Source organism: Hemiscyllium ocellatum, chromosome 25 (assembly GCF_020745735.1).
Source record: "Hemiscyllium ocellatum isolate sHemOce1 chromosome 25, sHemOce1.pat.X.cur, whole genome shotgun sequence".
Lineage (NCBI taxonomy): Eukaryota > Metazoa > Chordata > Chondrichthyes > Orectolobiformes > Hemiscylliidae > Hemiscyllium > Hemiscyllium ocellatum.
In genome coordinates this window covers 23,733,211-23,752,491 of record NC_083425.1, presented here as the reverse complement: position 1 = coordinate 23,752,491, position 19,281 = coordinate 23,733,211, and the positions used below count along the sequence as shown (strand labels likewise).

The 19,281-nt window shown below is 38.7% G+C and overlaps 3 protein-coding genes across 5 annotated transcripts in view; 1 reads left to right on the top strand and 2 right to left on the bottom strand.

Annotated features, from left to right (window-relative positions):
• Window positions 1-236, bottom strand: part of tepsin (TEPSIN adaptor related protein complex 4 accessory protein) — a 41,038-nt gene extending 40,802 nt beyond the window's left edge. The window contains exon 1 of the mRNA XM_060844511.1: window positions 181-236. Within this exon, the coding sequence (XP_060700494.1) occupies window positions 181-219 (39 nt within the window). The 5' untranslated portion in view covers window positions 220-236. The remainder of the gene's footprint in view (window positions 1-180) is intronic.
• A 65-nt stretch (window positions 237-301) lies between these two features.
• Window positions 302-4,235, top strand: ndufaf8 (NADH:ubiquinone oxidoreductase complex assembly factor 8). The gene is made up of 3 exons (XM_060844512.1): window positions 302-428; window positions 2,037-2,147; window positions 3,712-4,235. The coding sequence occupies exons 1-3, from the start codon at window positions 330-332 to the stop codon at window positions 3,727-3,729; spliced, it is 228 nt and encodes a 75-aa protein (XP_060700495.1). The 5' UTR covers window positions 302-329; the 3' UTR covers window positions 3,730-4,235.
• A 9,495-nt stretch (window positions 4,236-13,730) lies between these two features.
• The window catches only part of slc38a10 (solute carrier family 38 member 10), a 141,190-nt gene continuing 135,639 nt past the window's right edge, over window positions 13,731-19,281 (bottom strand). For all 3 annotated transcript variants that reach the window (XM_060844922.1, XM_060844923.1, XM_060844924.1), the window contains one exon: window positions 13,731-17,955. In XM_060844922.1, coding sequence (XP_060700905.1) covers window positions 16,727-17,955 — 1,229 coding nt within the window. In that variant the 3' untranslated portion in view covers window positions 13,731-16,726. The remainder of the gene's footprint in view (window positions 17,956-19,281) is intronic.

The following is a 19,281-nucleotide window of genomic DNA, read 5'->3' as shown; positions in this document are numbered from 1 at the left end:
ACTCCCTCTGTTCCCTCCCCCTTTGACCCAGTCCCGGACCCAGCCCCATTCCCCTCCCCCACGGTCCCCTCCCACCGGCAACACTCGTCTCGCGATTGTCGCCCACTCGTCCTCCACGACTTCCCTCCGATCCCTTCTCCCCATTCCCCTCCCTCTCCCTCTCCCTCTCCCTCTCCCTACCCGCTGTACAAAGCCCACTTTCTCCCCGATCGTTGCCATCGTCCCGTCTCCTTTGACTGACAGCGGCCGCCGTCCAATGAGCAGCGCCCGTTTGGGTGCCCTGGGGTGGGGTTAGAATTGCGGAAGCGGAACTGCGTCACCGAGGCAAGATGGCCGCGCCCAGGGCGATGCCCCGGCGGGAAGTGTGGAGCCGCACCAGGGAAAAGCTGAGGAGCTTCCCACACCTGATGGCAGCGTGTGCCGCAGAGGTCGGTCCATAAATCATTTAAATCCCATCCAGCGATTGGCTAACCCAGCGCGAAACTATCTGCTTCGCTGCAGAGTTATACATGGATTTATAAAGTGTCCTCGGTGTTGCAGGACGGAGGTCAACAGGGGAAGAGCGTCCAGCTGTTAACCAGAGGAGGAGATGGGCAAACATGGGGATAGAGGGAGTGGAGTTCACCGAAGTAGGGCTGAGGTGACTGGAACTGAGACTGGACTGTGGAAGATGCACATCCAGACCAAATCATAAAGTCAAACCACTGTCAGGGTCGGAGGCTGTAAGTCTGGTCGAGTTTGAGCAAGACGAGCTTGTTGCTGCAGCAAAGGGGGCCATTAAGGCAGGTGTAGTGACAAATGGTGCAATGGAACTGAAGATCATCCTTGCTTCTCTACTGTGGTGTAAGTGTCCGCTCTGAAGATGGGTCACTGGATCCGAAACGTTGCCCCTCCTTGCTTTCTCTCCAGTTGCTGGCAGACCTGCTACGTTTCTCCACAATTTCTGTTTTAGATTCAGATTTCCAGCATCTGCAGCTCTTCAATTTTTTTGTATTTCGGGCTCTGCTAGGTTGAAGACGGTGATGTATGTGATAGCTAAGATGTTTATGGTTGAAGCAAAGTGCTTTATTGAACAGCACTTTTTTCTTTGCAAGATATCACTTTTTTTTTAGATTCCCTATTCATATGAATCAGTGTCCTGCAAGGAGAGTGATGTCCTTGGACTGTGAGTTTCATGGAGGGACTGAAAGTTATGGCTTCTACCTGCCCCCGGTGTTCAACTGGAGGAAAATGTACGCAGACAACATGAATAAGGCAGCCTGATAGCATAACGGCCTGGTCAGAAGAGTTAGGTGTTATGAGCATACATTTGGAGACTGGCCATTAGTCTGCAGAGCTGGCAAGAAAGATGATGTAGAGAAGGGGGCTAAAGATAAATAGTTTGACTCTAAAGGTTAAAGTGCAAACTTTACATAGACAATTATTTTTCAATAAATAAAGAAATATCTGCATGCCATACAATGTTGTCAGCAAACCTAGGGAATGATGCTTTTCAGCTATCTAATGTCAGACTTTTTTTCCCCCTCTTGCTGGGACTGCTGAGCCTATTTCTCTCACTCTTTGACTGAACTGCTTAATTATTTGTTATATAGAATCATAGAATCCATACCGTGAGGAAGCAGGTCATTCAGTCAATCAAGTCCACACTGCGAGTAGAGCATCCCACCCAGACCCACCACCCCCATAACCCCACATTGCCAGGGCTAATCTACCTAGCCTGCACATCCCTGGACACTAGGCAATTTAGCATAGCCAATTCACCTCAACAAAACATCTTTAAACTGTGTGAGGAAACTGGAACACCTGGAGGAAACCCACTCAGACACAGGGAGAATGTGCAGCCTCCACACAGTCACCTGAGGGTAGAAATGAACCCGGATCTCTGGCATTGTGAGTCAGCAGTGCTAACCAGTTACAAAATGATTCATGTATGTTTGTTATTTACTCTTGTATAGTCTTTATTAATAATCTTTCTCATTGCTATCATACTTATCTGTAGTGTAATAGTTTATTCCATCTCCCTTTTTGATTCTAAGGCATCAGCATATGGGAGGTGTGTGGCTGCAAATACTCAGGGGAGCAAGGACCTCAGAAAGGACAAGTGTGCAAATGAGTTTCAGGTGCTTAAGAACTGCTTTACAGAAAATGTAAGTTTTTGCTGGAAAAGAAAGACAAATTAAAAGTACAGCAATATCTCACCTGCAAAATAGTCTGAAAATTTGTGCATTATTATGTATATTTTCCATAATTTAACATTAATTTTCAGACTGCAGTAATGAATAATGCACTGCAGTAAACAATGATTATAGGTCAGTGAAGCTATATCCCTTGCACTTTTCTAGTATGTACATCACCTTTGAATATTTCCAGTTGTAAAATTAAAGTTCCAACTAAATTATTACAGTGGAAACCTTGTGCCAATATTTTTAAAAATAAGTTAGCAGCTGTAAATGCTGCTCATAAGTTTATTAAATATTTAGCTCTGGTGAATACTCTAGTTCTCAAATGTATGTGATCTTTCAAAGTCTGTTCCAGATGTATTATCATTGTGTTCATAGGGCTGTAGGAGCTGCAGTTATTTGGCTTAAACCTCAAATACTGGATTTTTCTCGGTGCTAGCCAAATAGACTTTAGTGAGACAAATAAGGGATACTAAAGTATGTTGTGTATAAATACCTGTTCCCATTCAGCATTTAACAATTCTCTGGTAAACAGAATATTCAGTAGCTAATACAGATTGTATTCTGAATGAAATCTGTTAACCTAGAATAACTCAGAGTCATAGAGGTGTATAGCACGGACACACACCCTTTGGTCCAACCCGTCCACACCGACCAGATATCCCAACCCAGTCTAGTTTCACCTGCCAGCAACTGGCACATATCTCTCCAAACCCTTCCTATTCACATACCCATCCAGATGCCTTTTATATGTAATTGTACCAGCCTGCACCACTTCCTCTGGCAGCTCATTCCATACCACGTACCACCCTCTGTGTGAAAAAGTTGCCTCTTAGGTCTCTTTTATATCTTTCCCCTCTCACCCTAAACCTATGCCCTTTAGTTCTGGACACCCCCACCCCAGGGAAAAGACTTTGTCTATTTATCCTATCCATGCCCCTCATGATTTTATAAACCTCTATAAGGTCACCCCTCAGCTTCTGACACTTCAGGGAAAACAGCCCCAGCCTGTTCAGCCTCTCCCTATAGCTCAAATCCTCCAACCCTGGTAACGTCCTTGTAAATCTTTTCTGAACACTTTCAAGTTCCACAACATCTTTCATGATCCAAGGAACAATTGAGAGAGTCAACAATAAAAATATTGATAATGTAAGTTTTTTTCAATATTTTGTCAGTCCTCAAAATTAACAACCATTGTAACAAATTTCTAAAAGCATCTTCACCCTGTACTTTGTCCCATTGGAGAAACACATTCACAACTCGTTTTGCCAGTTCTACCCTGGAGCCAACTGGGAACCCAATTGTACATAATAAAACAGAAGGTGTTGGAAAAGCTGAACAGGCCTAGCAGTATCTTTGGAGAGAGAAACATTTCAAGTTCAATGTGGCATTTCTTTCAATTGGGGAACCGAATTGTGAATGAAAAACAATTTTCTTTAAAATTATTGTGTAGCATTGCACTGAACCATTATCCTTTATGTTTTATTGGTTTTCTCTGTAATAATGCACATTTTTACTACTTCCCTCTCAGGCCAAAAAAGCAAGGTAAAAAGCAAGATTGATCTCTGCAAAGAAGTTCATACACCACTACTACATAAAAAGACCATCCCATCAGTTGGTTGTCAAGTAAATCTGAACATCAATTCCTGTAGCAGGAGAACCATGATTTAAGAGACAAATGTACTGAAGAGAAGCATGAACTCAACAGAACAATATATTGTTTATTTTCTTGGCTTGGTGCATTTTGTGAAAGATTTTCAAATATTAAATCTTTCATGTTGCATCCAATATTTGTAGAACAGCCATGACTTAGGACAAATGTGGTATATCTGTTCCTGAATCCCAAATACTGCTTTGGTACTGTGACTTCAGATTTCTCACTTTTAAAAGTGTAACCTTACTGACCACAATTGTTTAAAATAACACTGCAATATGAATGAGAATTAAATAGATTGAGATTTTTGTCTTGTTTGGCAAGTTATTATATGACTAGCTGTTTGCTTAATTAATTGTTTCCATATTTTGTATAATTAAATAATAAATGTCTTGAATACATTTTTGTGAAATCATGTATATTTTGAAAATATTTCTTGCAAGTCACATTGATTATCTGCATTTCCACGATTGGCTGAAAGAATTCATAGAAAATCTTGTGACAAATATATCCCTTTTTACAGTACATGCTTCTGCATTAATTTCTGTAAATACAACTCTTTTTCACGTTTTGTTCATTCATGGTGAACACTGTACGTTCCTCGAGCAAGGAGCAGTAACATTGTGGTTATGTTACTGAACTAGTAATGGAGGCCTGGACTAATAATGGAAAAACAGGAGTTCAAATCTCAGTATAGCATAGGGGTAGTTTCAATCCAGTTAACAATTAAATGCAGAATTTGTGGAATTAATTTTAGTAATAGAACCCATTAAATACATTGTTTTAAAAAAAAAAGCTGGTTTATTAATATTTATTAGGAAGGGAAATCTACAGTCCTTGCCTAGACAAGATACTTCTTTGTGTGTTTGCAGTGCACTGAAATAGACTGTCTAGCCTATTTAAGGGTGATACTCAGTTAAGGATGATAGAGATGCACAAAAAAGTACCACCAATGTCCATGTCCCCAAATGATTTTTGAAAATTTTAGATTGCTAAAAAATCAAATTTGAAAATTATACTAATTTCAACCTCTTGCGTATCAACTCCTTTCTGACATTTGGTCATAACTCTGCAGTTTAGTAAGAAATAGTTTTCTTCTTTTGAGCCTGCCAGTTATTAATTACCCCTGCACACATTCTGTCTCAGCTGAGGTGTTGGTTCAGATCTGTCTTGATATAATTCATTAGTAGTTGTGTCCAAGGCAACTAAAGCATGCTTTTTGAATGCCACTTTTAAGCCAAGTCCAGCTAAAACATTTGTGAGATTTCTTCTTAGCCCTAATTTCTTTAAATCTGCTAACAGCAGCTGCTTGGAGTCATTTCTGCTTCAGTATTCACCCAGCTCCAAACTGTAACTACTTTGTCCCAGCAAACATGCAGATAAATTGAAAGCAGAGAACCCCTTAAGCTTCGTCCAACTTCAATGATAATGAGGACTGTTCCATGGTGTCCTTCGTGTTTATTGACTGCTTTTCAGCTAATATTGTTCCAAATCATGCCGAATTGCAAGTTTTTCAGAGACCATGTTTTCATCTGAGTAAGACACCTGCTGTTTTTACTGCCTTGTCTCTTCTATTTTGATTCTATTAGACAAACATGGATAATCTTCTGAATTTGTTTTGTATTCCAGCATTTACTTACAATGTCCAGCATTTAAATTATCTTGTATTTCCAGCTGTGAATCTCTTAATTATATGCTAAAAATCATGAACCATAAAGTTCACATTCATGACACACTATCTTTCCTCAATGCCTTTGACTACTTTATGGATATCTGTGGTGCTTCATGTAGTACAACATTAATTTTGTTTCAAAGCTAATTGACTCGTGTTTTGGAATTCCCAGAAATTGTGAAAGGCCCTGAAAAAATGCAAATTCCATCTCTAGTCTAGTACAAAGTTGTGATAAATACATCAATATCATTTTTTTCTTTTACAGGTTGAATTTCAATGTTATGGCATATGGATGTTGGCTTATTTTTGTGAAGAGTTTCAAAAATGAAGTAGTTCAGTCTTTCAGGATCCATGATTTAAAACTAGTACCTGTCCAAAGCAGGTGACTGCAAAGCATGCTGGAGTGTTAATGAAGATTTGTTGAAATATCTAATTTTATTACAGGAAACAGGAAGTTTTCAGCCATTAATTGTAGCATAATCTGGGTTGAGCAAGTTTTTTTGAAAAAAAGTTCAATTGTTTTTGAGTGCAATTGAAAGGAGGGCTTACTAAAGCCAAGACACTAGCATATTCTCTCCAAAGAAAGGAGCTTGTTCAGAGCAGTAATGGAATAGCTTACCTCAGATAATTTGTGAAACCCTCCAGACCAGGCATACTTGGCTAAAACTATGCAGATTATTTTTTTTTAAAATTGTCTATGCTTTCAGTTGTGAGAATAATCCAGGGAAAATACTTCAACTCAGGACAGGAACTGAGAAGCAGTAAAGTCACATCTGCAGATTGGACAGGGAAGGACCAAATCTTTGAATTTGGATTAACTGTACATTAATGGTGTTTATCAGTTGATGGGATTTTTATTTACATTCAAAAGGCAATGCAAATGCAATGTATTTTATTTCAAATTAAATGGAATATAAAAGTAGGGAGGTTTTGCTCAAATAAGGCACCAGACCACGGCTGGAATACAGTAAACCATTTTGGTCCTCTTAGAGTCATAGAGATGTACAGCATGGAAACAGACACTTCGGTCCAACCCGTCCATACCGACCAGATATTCCAACCAATCTAGTCCCACCTGCCAGCACCTGGCCCATATCCCTCCAAACCCTTCCTATTCATATACCCATCCAAATGCCGCTTAAATGTTGCTATTGTACCAGCCTCCACCACATCCTCTAGCAGTTCATTTCATACACGTACCACCCTCTGCGTGAAATAGTTGCCCCTTAGGTCTCTTTTATATCTTTCCCCCCTCACCCTAAACCTATGCCCCCTAGTTCTGGATTCCCTGACCCCAGGGAAAAGATTTTGTCTATTTATCCTATCCATAGTTAAAAATCACACAACACTAGGTTAGGTCCAACAGGTTTAATTGGAAGCACACTAGCTTTCGGAGCAACGCTCCTTCATCAGGTGATTGTGATGAAGGAGCGTCGCTCCGAAAGCTGGTGTGCTTCCAATTAAACCTGTTGGACTATAACCTGGTGTGTGATTTTTAACTTTGTACACCCCAGTCCAACACCGGCATCTCCAAATCATATCCTATCCATGCCCCTCATAATTTTGTAAACCTCTATAAGGTCACCCCTCAGCCTCCGACGCTCCACGTAAAACAGCCCCAGCCTGTTCAGCCTCCCTGTAGCTCAGATCCTCCAACCCTAGCAACATCCTTGTAAATCTTTTCTGAACCCTTTCGAGTTTCACAACATCTTTCCGATAGGAAGATCAGAATTGCACGCAATATTCCAACTGTGGCCTAACCAATGTCCTGTACAGCCGCAACATAACCTCCCAACTCCTGTACTCAATACTCTGACCAATAAAGGAAAGCATACCAAACGCCTTCTTCACTACCCTATCTACCTGCGATTCCACTTTCAAGGAGCTATGAACCTGCACTCCAAGGTCTCTTTGTTCAGCAACACTCCCAGGACCTAACCATTAAAGTGTATCAGTCCTACTAAGATTTGCTTTCCCAAAATGCAGCACCTCGCATTTATCTGAATCAATCTCCATCTGCCACTTCTCAGCCCATTGGCCCATCTAGTCAAGATCCTGTTGTAATCTGAGGTAACCCTCTTCGCTGTCCACTACACCTCCAATTTTGCTGTCATCTGCAAACTTACTAACTGTACCTCTTATGCTCGCATCCAAATCATTTATGTATATGACCTGTTGAAAATGATAATGTAGAAGGAGCTTTACTGTGCATCACAGCTTGTCATTAACCTTTTCAGGCTATACTCGCCCTCTGCATATTCCAGTCTCTAGTTCCATATTTTCAGCAATTGTTTTCTTAATGTCAACATTCATCTCCATGCACAGAAAGTGTCAGGTTTTAACAATTTTTTAAAAAATTTCCAAACTGGCAGATGTGAATAAATTTTATTTGAATGGAGTTAAATCTACTCAAACGTGGATTTAGAAGCACTGAATTGTTACAGAATGGTGGACTTTAGACACGAATGCAATTAGTTTGTGATGATTTTATAACATATGTTTAAATGATCAACCTCCACACTGGTTTGAACATTTTACATTATTGAACTAAAGATATACAACGCTTCAATCTACTAGCATTACCGTGCTTACCCTCATGAGACCTAACGTCTAACCTAACAAGAACAAAAGGAAACTGCTTAAAGGCAGCACCTCTGATGTCCCCAAGCAGCAAAATGTACTTAGGGAAAGGTACACTGGCATTGGAAGCAGTCCAGAGAAGGCCTTATGACAGGAGGTTGGGCCTCTATTCATTGGAATTTAGAAGAAATGCAACTTTATTGAAACATGCAAGATTCTTCGGGGAATTGACAGGGTAAATGTGGGAGATTCTAGGACAAGAGGGCATAACCTTAGAAGGGGTTGCACATATGAATGTCAGATGAGAAAGAATTTCTTCTGAGGTTTGTGAATTTGTAGAATTATTTACTGCAAAGAGCTGTTGAGGGTGGATCATTAAGTATATCAAGACTGACATAGTCAGATTTTGAATTAGTGAAGGAATCGAGCATTCTGTGGAATAGGCAGGAAAATGGAGCTGATGATAATCAGAGCAGTTATGATCTCATTGAATAGCAGAGCAGACTTGATCGGCTGAAATTGCCTACTGCTGTACATCTTTTGCTTTATTGTTTTTGCCACATGTTTCAAAGTCTTTTAAACTTATAATCAGAGTTTGGTTTTTTTTTACTTCATACATGTAATCATTTCTGCTTTATTGTTCAATTTAAATCTGCATTGTTGTGTACTTCTTTGAGTGAGAGATGATCACATTAAAAGAACTACGATCTATCTGGGATCTGACTTACTCATACTAACATCAGCTGAGATCATAAAGGGAGCGCTTACCAGGTTCTGACTTCATTGAAATTAAGAGGGCTCTGTGTCTCCTTTAAAGAAATAGACATATGTCTGGACATAAAATGGCTGTAGCATGAAGTTCATTGCATATATTTTGAAAATTGCTCTGAATGTTGCTGAGTTTTCTAGGAGTACAAAATATGATGCATTAGGAAATACAGACTAAGCTTTTGCAAAATTGTTAAAAGATGTGGTCAAATTACCACCAGATTTGTCACACATCTGATAGTGAGGAACCTCAAATCATCAATTAAGCCTACACCTTTAATTCTGCTAAGCCATTTAGCAGGTGTTCCAAGAAAACTTCCTGAAGTTTTAGGGAAAATTGTCAAAAATGATAATGGAAAAAGTTAGTTCATTTTTTTTAAAAAACAAATTATGGATTACCTAAATAAATACAATAGTATCATGGTCAAATTTAATGCTGTAAAAATATTTAGAAATAATGACTGGTTTGGGAATAAAACAATTTTCATTCTCACATTTCTCAAACTCAAGGTACACTGTAAAGATATGCAGCTTTGACGATCATGATTAGAACACATTGTCAAGAATACACTTAGCAGGACTTATACATGTAATGGTAAGGTCCTAGGGAGTGTTGCTGAACAAAGAGACCTTGGAGTGTAGGTTCATATCTCGTTGAAAGTAAAGTCGCAGGTAGATAAGATTGTGAGGACAGAGTTTGGTATGCTTTCCTCTATTGGTCAGAGCATTGAGTATAGGGGTTAAGAGGTCATATTGCGGCTGTAAGGGACATTGCTTAGGCCACTGTTGGAATATTGCATGCAATTCTGGTCTCTTTCCTATCGGAAAGATGTTGTGAAACTTGAAAGGGTTCAGAAAAGATTTACGAGAATGTTGCCAGGGTTAGAGGATTTGAGCTATAGGGAGAGGCTGAACAGGCTGGGGCTGTTTTCTTTCGGACATCGGAGGCGGAGGGGTGACCTTATAGAGGTTTATAAAATGATGAGTGGCATGGGTTGGATAAATAGACAAAGTCTTTTCCCTGGGGTGGGGGAGTCCAGAACTAGAGGGCATAGGGTTAGGGTGAGAGGGGAAAGATATAAAGAGACCTAAGGGTGCGATGTGTATGAAATGAGCTGACAGAGGAAGTGGTGGAGCCTCGTACAATTGCAACATTTAAAAGGCATCTGGATGGGTATATGAATATGAAGGATATGGGCCAGGTGCTGGTAGGTGGGACGAGATTGGGTTGGGATATCTGGTCGGCCTGGACGAGTTGGACCAAAGAGTCTGATTCCATGCTGTACATCTCTACGACTCATATACAATAATAATTGGATAAAGCAATTCCCTTGTTAGTTTCTCATTAGGGATGCTTCTAATGAGCCCACAGCAATCAGTCCTTTTGAACTGATATAGGGACATGAAGTAAGGCAACAGTTAGATAGATTGAAAAAAAAGCAATAAATCAAACCTGGGAGACTACACTTCCAGCCCACATTTCAAGTTTGAGAGAGAAGTTAATCAAAGTGTGAGAGTTTGCCAAAAAGCATTTGAAGGATGCTCAACAAACAATGCAAACTAGAGTAGATAAAAAGGATGAAGTTCGTGGTTTTGTTATTGAAGATAAGGTGTTAGCATTATGTCCCTGGGGCACAATTAAAAGCAAGGATCACTGGAACTTATCAAATCCAAAACAAAAACTCAATGTTGTAAATTGAACAGCTAGTACTGTAGGCAAAAGTGAGGACTGCAGATGCTGGAAACGAGTTTAGATCAGAGTGGTGCTGGAAAAGCACAACAGGTCAGGTAGTATCCGTGGAACAAGAAAATCGACGTTTCGGGCAAAAGCCCTTCATCAAGAATAGAGGCAGGAAGCTCCAGGGTGGAGAGATAAATGGTGGTTTTTTTTTGGGGGGGGGGGTTTAATGGGGCTGGGGAGAAGGTAGCAAAGGGTAGGTGGGAAGGGAGATTGACAGGTCAGACAGTGCTCAGCACTGTCCTCATGACCTATCCTACCTGCCAATCTCCCTTCCCACCTATCCGCTCCACTTTCCTCTCTGACCTATCACCTCCATCCCCACCCCATTCACCTATTGGACTCATTGCTACTTTCTCTCCAGCCCCACCCACCCTCCCAATTATCTCTCCACTCTGGAGACTTCCTGCCTCTATTCTTGATGAAGGGCTTTTGCCCAAAATGTCGATTTTCCTGCTCCTGTGATGCTGCCTGACCTGCTATGTTTTTCCAGCACCACTCTGATCTAAACAGCTAGTATTGTAGACAGGTCCCAAAAAGTGTCATGTTAATATGGTAAGAAATATAATTGTGATAGAAGTCCTGGAAAAATGCAGATTTATACAAGTGAAAAAACACTTGGAGAACAAATTGAAAATTGAAGTTAATCCTCCAGCAATCAATTTGCATTACAGGGGTTCTTAATGTTTGATAGCATGGTTTTATTTCCATAAATCTTTTGAAAAAATGTAAAGCTATTACAGAATCATAATTTTTTTTTGTGAATAGACCAGACTAAAATTTCTTTGTGATATTAATTAGAGATCTGTTACCTACAAAACATTCTTACAGGCTCAATCTGGAAAAATCAGCTCAAGTGAAAGTAGTTATCAGGATCACGATTGTCAATGATATGATTCAACTTACTCTAGTAGGTGGAACGTGCCAATCATGATACCAAAATCAGACGCTTGTAATGAGTCAATATTATCTCAAAGTCAACATAGTAACCAAAAGACACTTGTATTCCATTCCATTGAATTGAAAGAATGGGATACAATCTTTCACCAAAATATATTCGCCAAAAGGATATTGACAAGTTCCATTGAATGATAGAACTATGAAATCAGCTTTTGTAACTCTAGATAGACTTATCAAATTAGCAAGTGTTCCAACCATTAGCCAACAAAGTCATTTAGGGAACTATATAATTGTGGAGTTTATATCAATGATTTGGTTTTCAGCCAAACCCAGGAAGAACAATTCCACCAGTTGACCAGACTGGTCAGCTACAAAGAGCCAATTTGATCCAATATCTGGCAAAGGGTGGATTTCCCAAACCAACAGTCTTATTTGGGATGTGGGACACGGCCAAGTAAATCTAGCCCTAACTCTATTGTGCTTCAGACAATTCAAAATTTTTGCAATATGTTTGATTAGTGAATTTTATTGCTAGTTTGTTCCCAACTTCAATACTGTTGTGGCTCCTACAGGAAAATTTTTAATAGCACAGAAAATTTAAGTAAATGCAAGAATATCAGAGCAGCATTCACAACTGCAACAGTGTTAGCAGTAATACTGTGGAGGTTTATGACAGGCCAGCAAAAACATTAGCTGTAGCAGCATCTGGGATGAGCAAACTTTTAAAAATATTTACATCAAAAGCTGTTGGGTGTAGCTTGAAGTCAGATGCAAGTATGATTTCTCCTAGTAAAGATGATTATTCAGAGCTGTTAATGGAATGTTAGCTTCACACAAGGATTTTGGTTTCTGAAAACGTCCAGACCAGGAGTGTTTGGTTAGAATGCCCAGCTTAAAAGTCTAAGTACTCAGTTGAGAGCATGTTCAGGGAAAGTACTTCACAGCACACAGATCAGGCACTGGTAAACAGTTGAGGTAAACCTAAAGATTGGAAAGGGAAGGAAAATATCTCTGGATTTTGATTAACTGCAAATTGACAAAACCGCAGTGGATGGGATTTTGCTATGCTGTGTTTTGAAGTCTTTCAAACTATTGTATTTAACTTGCTCAGTTTTGTTTTGATTTCTTTTGTGGAACAAAATTGTTTCACTGATAAAACTGAATCTGCAGCCACATGTTTATTTCAGTGTATTGAAGAAAATGAAAATATGGCCTATCAAGCCAGATTTCTATCTGGGATCTGACTTATCCAGTAGTAATCTCAGCTGGAATCATAACAGATATTAAAGAGTTGTACTGCATCATGTGCTGGAGAAGGCACGGTCTTTACTGGCACAGCTGCATTTACACTGTTGATTCACCATAAATGAAGAAAGCAGTAAATCAGAACTGAGGTTGTAGTAAATGAATCAAAACAAATTTGGCTCAAAACTGCTAATACATAATTACCAACTTATAAACATCAATATTGATGGCCAATATGAAGAACCTACCAACAAAAAGAAATGAAATAACCTTTTGAAAGCTCTCTTTGAAATAATTTGCCTTTTCAGAATAGGGTTTCATTATAGAATCCCACCAGTGTGGCAACAGGCCATTTGGCTCAACAAGTCCACCCAACCCATTCCCCTCCCCCATTACTCTACATTTCATATGACTAATGCACCTAACCAACTTATCCCTGAAGACTATGGGCAATTTAGCATGGTTATCTTAGATTAGGTGCACCTAATCTGCACATCTTTAGACGGTGGGAGGAAACACATACAGACACCGGGAAAATGTGCAAACTCCACACAGACAGTTGCCTGACAGTGGAATCAAACCCAGGTGCCTGGTGCTGTGAGACAGAAGTGCTAATCACTGAGCCACTGTGCTGCCACCAAGAATTTGTTTCAATTTGTTCCTGATGTGGACATTGTTTGATACAGGAAATGTGACTGTCAATTCGTTGGTATTTTCAGAAATACTTAATTATGGAAAAGCTGGAAATACATGGATGGAAATACATAGGACAGAATTGATATAATTAATGCAAGTTATGACAGCACCACATAAGACAGGAATTATTTCAGATTTGGTTGCTTGTGCGTGTTATTCTTACAATACAGATTCATTTAATGGAAATTGCTCAGCAAACTAGCATTATTCTTGTGATGATGAGACAGAAAAGTCAGCTTTTATCCAGTTGCAACATTTCCACAAAATACAACAGAGGAAAAAAAACTATGCCAAAGGTTTTTATTAATTGCACTTTATTTTTAAATGAACCACTTACAACTGGACAGAATACATGGTGTATCTGCAATTAATGTTCCATTTGATTTTACAACTGTAGCTGATATTCATTTGGAATGTTGCTTAACATTGGATTTCATCAGAAATGTTTCCCTGGCTTAAAGTGCCAATTACTTAGTCCTGCTTCACCATCATCTAGTCTCACTTGTAAATTCTTCGACTTAAGTTCATTCACTCCTTATTTCAAACATGAAGGATGACTGGTAAAAGAACAATCCTGACTTAGGATGAGTCAACATGGCCAAGAAATAGCGTAAAATGATACCAAAAGAAGATCTACCTACAAATATTAGGGGAAAGTTTTTGGTATGTAATGAATAAATTATAAGCAATTGTATTAAAAAGCTTCACAAATGGATGAAAATGCCAGCACCTTTTAACAGTGAGGATAAAAAACTATCCAAACTCTGCAAAATTCATGTGGGATAATGAACTGCAAAATTGACAGTTTTGAACCTTAATTTTTTTACTTTAACAATGTCTTCATTATAGTTTAACACAATGTTTTAAAGGAAGCAAAACATTAAATAGGAAAATGGATAGAAAAGTAGAAATAATTTGAGCCATTTCAATCACTCATACCAGGAAATATTAAATTAGATTTCAGCGCTTACTGAAACCATGCGGTAGAAGGTATAACTTATACTACCTATATAGGTTCACAAAACTTGATTGGACCTTGAGAAAAGGCATCAAGTGGAACTCAGGCACTTATCTACAGGAAACAAATAAATCCAGAGGCTAAGGAAATGAACACTGTCTGCTCATCTCCCATCAAGTAGCTTCAGCAGCATTTGCCAGGGTCTGAGTGCAGATTCATCCTGTTTGCTGAGATGGCGCAGAATATTATATCGTTTAAAAGTAGACAGGTTCTCTAATTGTCTGACACTAACAACAGATGCTCTATTGTTCTTTAAGTTTGCCAAAAGATAAATACATAAAATGCATGCATTAGCAAATTACATTTAAAATGAAAGGAGATTGTAACTGTAACTGATCCATTGACAATTTTAACCTTTGCTCTCCGACAACACTGGCAGTGACCAGATACCAGCTATCATTATTTTAAATATGGAACAGGTTGTAAATAGCTTTTTGAAAAATTCATTTAGCGGTCATGCTTTGATTTGATGATGTGCTAGAAAATTAAGAATTATTGGAAGATATTAATGGTCTAAACTTATATGCAAAAACAGTGACCATGTTTAGGCCAAAATAATTCAGGAAGTTACTATAACCTGATCCTCTGTCTTGATTAATTTTCATAAATAAAATTGATATTCTAACAAAGACAATTCTGAAACTGAAAACCTGCAGCGTGTACCAAGTCTACAGAGAATACGTGATACTATATGCTTTGAACACTATTTACATGTGTGCAGAGTTCATGTTTGTAATTGGTTTTTTAAAAATCTATTACTAAATTACATCTTTGAGAAACTATAAAACGGGGCTAACCTGGTGGCATCATCATGTTGAAAATTTTTGAACAGTCTAATTTATTCATGGGCTAGGCCATCAATTGGTGACCATCCTTAATTTCTCTTGAAAAGGTGATGGTGTGCTGCCTTCTTGAACTGCTGCAGCCTATGGGATGCAGGTTTCTCACAGTGTGCAAAATATCAGTAATGTAGGCCAGCAGAATTAAGTCAATTTTTTCAAATATATTTCGTTATACAATTTTATATAAATTTATCTTCTTGCCCTCACCTAAAACAGCCCAGATGCTGGTGACTAAATCTCACACTCAGTCTGATTTGACATTCCAAGTTTTCAAACTTTCAATAAAATATTTGCCAGGCAATTTAAAAAAAGTCAATTCTTTGCAAGGAAAAATACAAAAATGTATTTTACAAATGAACATGAGGGTTTAAAAACTGTTGTGTACAGGGCCTTATACATTTATTTACCTAAAACTGTATTAATCGGAGTTAATTTCCACTTGCGAACTTGCAGATGACATACGAAATATGGGAGTATGCTGTATAGGTCCATGAGGTAACGGTCAGAATTAAATATTGCACAATTAACCCTTAATGAAACATACAATGTGCTGAATGTGTTAGTCAGGGTCAGTGTCAAAATTATTATGGATGCAAAGAATTAATGCAGCAAGTTAAGAAAACAGACCACCACATTTTAAAGCATATAATATGAAAGGTGCTGAATTGGTTTATTTTAGCATGGAATGTTGAAAAGTTTGAAATCAAATTTTGAAAACTTCAGCCATTATAATATGTAAATCTGGGAGCTAGTTTTCTCGTGCACACTTGTAAACAAATTAGATATTAATTGCAAAGATCTTTACAATAAGATATGCAATCAACCAGCCTAATGAATAACCATTTAGAAATGCATACAAGAAAATTCTACTGTTTACAATGAAACAGCACATTGCCCTGAGAAGAAAAAGACACTAGGAATGGCATTTCCAATGTTTGAAAACAGACCTATATTCAGTCAACGGTACATTTAAATGTTAGAATCCCAACAGTAAAGTCATTTTCATTCAGTTTTGGTGGCTTCTGGGTGGATGTGCACAGAATAACAAATTGCAGTTTCCAGTAATTCAGACACTAAGTTTTCTGGTTGAGCAATGCCTTATAGTAAACAGCATTTCTAAGCAAGTAGTATACTGAGCTACACAGGTACAGTTATTGATTAATCTCCTTGTATTCATTATTTCAGCAGGCAACTAGGTTCTGATATTTATTTGGTTTTCTCTGAATTCATTTGACCAGTTATTTCAGAATTCTCATTGAAGTCTGACTTAATTGATCTGTGTTCAGCAGACTTTGCTCACACAATGCAATGCAGATGCGACACTGTATGAGCTGCACACAGGACACCAAGACAGCTTAACAACATCCAGGGAATGTCATTATTTGAATTTCAAAACAGACTCCCCCTAGAAGTGCAAAGTTGGAAATGTTGAATCACGTATCTTTTTCTGTATCTGTCACTTGCTTTATCTTTCGACTTTGAATTATCTGAAATGATGCTCCTGCTACCTGTTTTATTTGACTCTCCAGTGCACTTCGGAGATTATCGGTTTTAAAGTTTGGCACTGGATCAAGGCTGATGATCAACTTATCATTGTCACTTTGATAGCTTTCAGCCATGCTTGACCTTAGGTCTCTCTTTTTTCTACGGAGGTCACCACCTCCGTCAACTTTCAAATCTTTATATGGCTCACCATTCTTCTGGCTTGGATTCTTTTCCTTACGGTTTGATGGTGCGTTTGGGTCTGCATGTTGAAAATCAATATTTCCTTTTAAAGCCTTCTGCTCTTCCTCAATTTTCTTTTCATCAAGATTTTGTGCTTTGTTGTTAAGATTTTCTCCTTTACCTTTCTGAACGTTATCTGCATTCACAGGCCACGGAATCTTTTCCTTCCTGTTTTCAATGGGTCCTGGTTGTTTAGGGTTTTCCTGGAATGTATCCCCATCTCTGACTTTCAGATTCTCATTCCTATCGTAACTCCTATGTCTTTCTGCTTCTTCCACTTTTAACACATTGGCCTCAGCTTCTAATTCAATCTTATGAACCTCTTCTTTTGATTTTGCTTTAACATCAAGATTTTCAGAAATTTTTGGGACATTGGCCTCATTATCTGGAACATTTGGATTTCTTTCTCCAGGTTCAGGTCCTTTCTTTTCAATTTTAACCACATTATTCAATGGAACATCTGGGTTTCTCACTCCATGTGCTTGGATAGGTTTTGCTCCTTTGACACGTGGAACTGCTTTTGGGACTTCAGCATCAAGATGCGGCACCATCCTTTCACCATCTCTTCCTTTTGAGAGGTCTACAGCCTCAATTTTTTGGAGGTCTTCTTTAAAACGATCTCTAGACTGAGGGGTGACTTGAGCAACTTGATGGGGTTCAACATGAGCTCCAATTCCACCCTTCTGTTTCGAATCAAGAACCTGATCCTGGTTACCTGGGAGATGGCCCCAAGCTTCTTGTAGGGCATCTTTAAGTTCAACACCATCCTTATTGTGATCAACTGCTGGCAGATCCTGACCAAGTTGAGGAGAATTGACCTGGGAATCAGCATTGATCACATTAGGTTTCACTGCTTTCTGTCCATTGACAGAGTCAACATTTTTCACCTGATCTTCACTTGCTTCATCTGCTTGCTCTTTCACAGGGATTTCATTGTCTACAGAAGTTAAAAAAAACAAAGGTGATACAGTTGTTTTCCAGGAATACACACAGGCCATTAAATAATAAAAAGACCAACACTGCTCAATGCAATTCCACATGTACTCTTAAAAATGTCCACTAATTTCCAGCTCTGTTTTAACCAGAAGTAGAATGGGTGGTGCTGGAAAAGCGCAGCAGGTCAGGCAGCATCCGGAGAGCAGGAGAATCGATGTTTCGGGCATTAGCCCTTTATCAGGAATGAATTAAGTCTTTCATTACTGATGAAGGGCTTATGTCCGACACGTAGACTCTCCTGCTCCTCAGATGCTGCCTGACCTGCTGTGCTTTTCCAGCACCACACACTCAACTCTGATCTCCAGCATTTGCAGTCCTCACTTTATCTCGGTTTTAACCAGGACTTTGGTAACAGAACAATGATACATGTGACAGATTCAATACTCATGGCAATTGATAGCAGTTTATTCCATAAATTTACTATATTAACTAGCTTAATTTAGGTCAGTTTCTTAATCTCTACATATTTCACCCCAATGTCCTTTGAACAACTTCCCAAACTGACATTTAATCTATTCACTTCCTCATAACATTAAAGCCTCACATGTTCCCATACTGCTCAAGCAGGTTTTCCTAAGGGAAATAAACAAAATATCTCCAAAAGATTCTTTGCACAGCTCAACAACTTAAATAATATTTTGTTGCCTTTCCATGCCTTTTGAAAGTCTAGCAAATTAGTGATGCTCCAAGCAGCATAAACATGTTACAGATCAATGTTACATGTTTGGCTAGATTTAGTGAGAGGAGATGGAAGACTGGTATTGTCACAGAACATGGATTGAATCCTATTTCGGCAAATACAATTAATAAATCTGGAATTAAAGAAAGTCTAATGGCGACCATTAAACCATTGTTGATTGTCATAAAGTCGTTAGGCTCAGTAATGTCCTTTAGGGAAGATAACCTGCCATCCTTATTCAGTCTGACCGACACATGGTTGACTCTTACTGTTTATACTCGTGTAAAAGTCGACCCCGTATTTTTGGCCAAAAAATCTTGTATTTTCCACATATCTCATGTAAATGTCAACCGGGGAATATCACATTATAAACCTTTTACAAAGGAAACTGCATGTTCCCATTAACCTACTTAAACAAAATTGCATTCGTTCATTCATACTGGTAACTCTACCCATTGCGTCTCCAATCATTCATAACTCTAGTTAGCCACTTGGTTTACTACAGCACGTTCTGATTCATTCATTCAGGCCGGTACTAAGTCTATTGGTACTTATCGCACTTTGTTCACTACACGTCCCAAAGTTAAT

Excerpts from the sequence above, each read along its gene's own strand:
- ndufaf8 (XM_060844512.1), top strand. The coding sequence starts at position 330 with ATGGCCGCGCCCAGGGCGATGCCCCGGCGGGAAGTGTGGAGCCGCACC. Across the intron at positions 429-2,036 it reads TGGCAGCGTGTGCCGCAGAG|GCATCAGCATATGGGAGGTG; the intron begins GTCGGTCCATAA and ends TTTGATTCTAAG.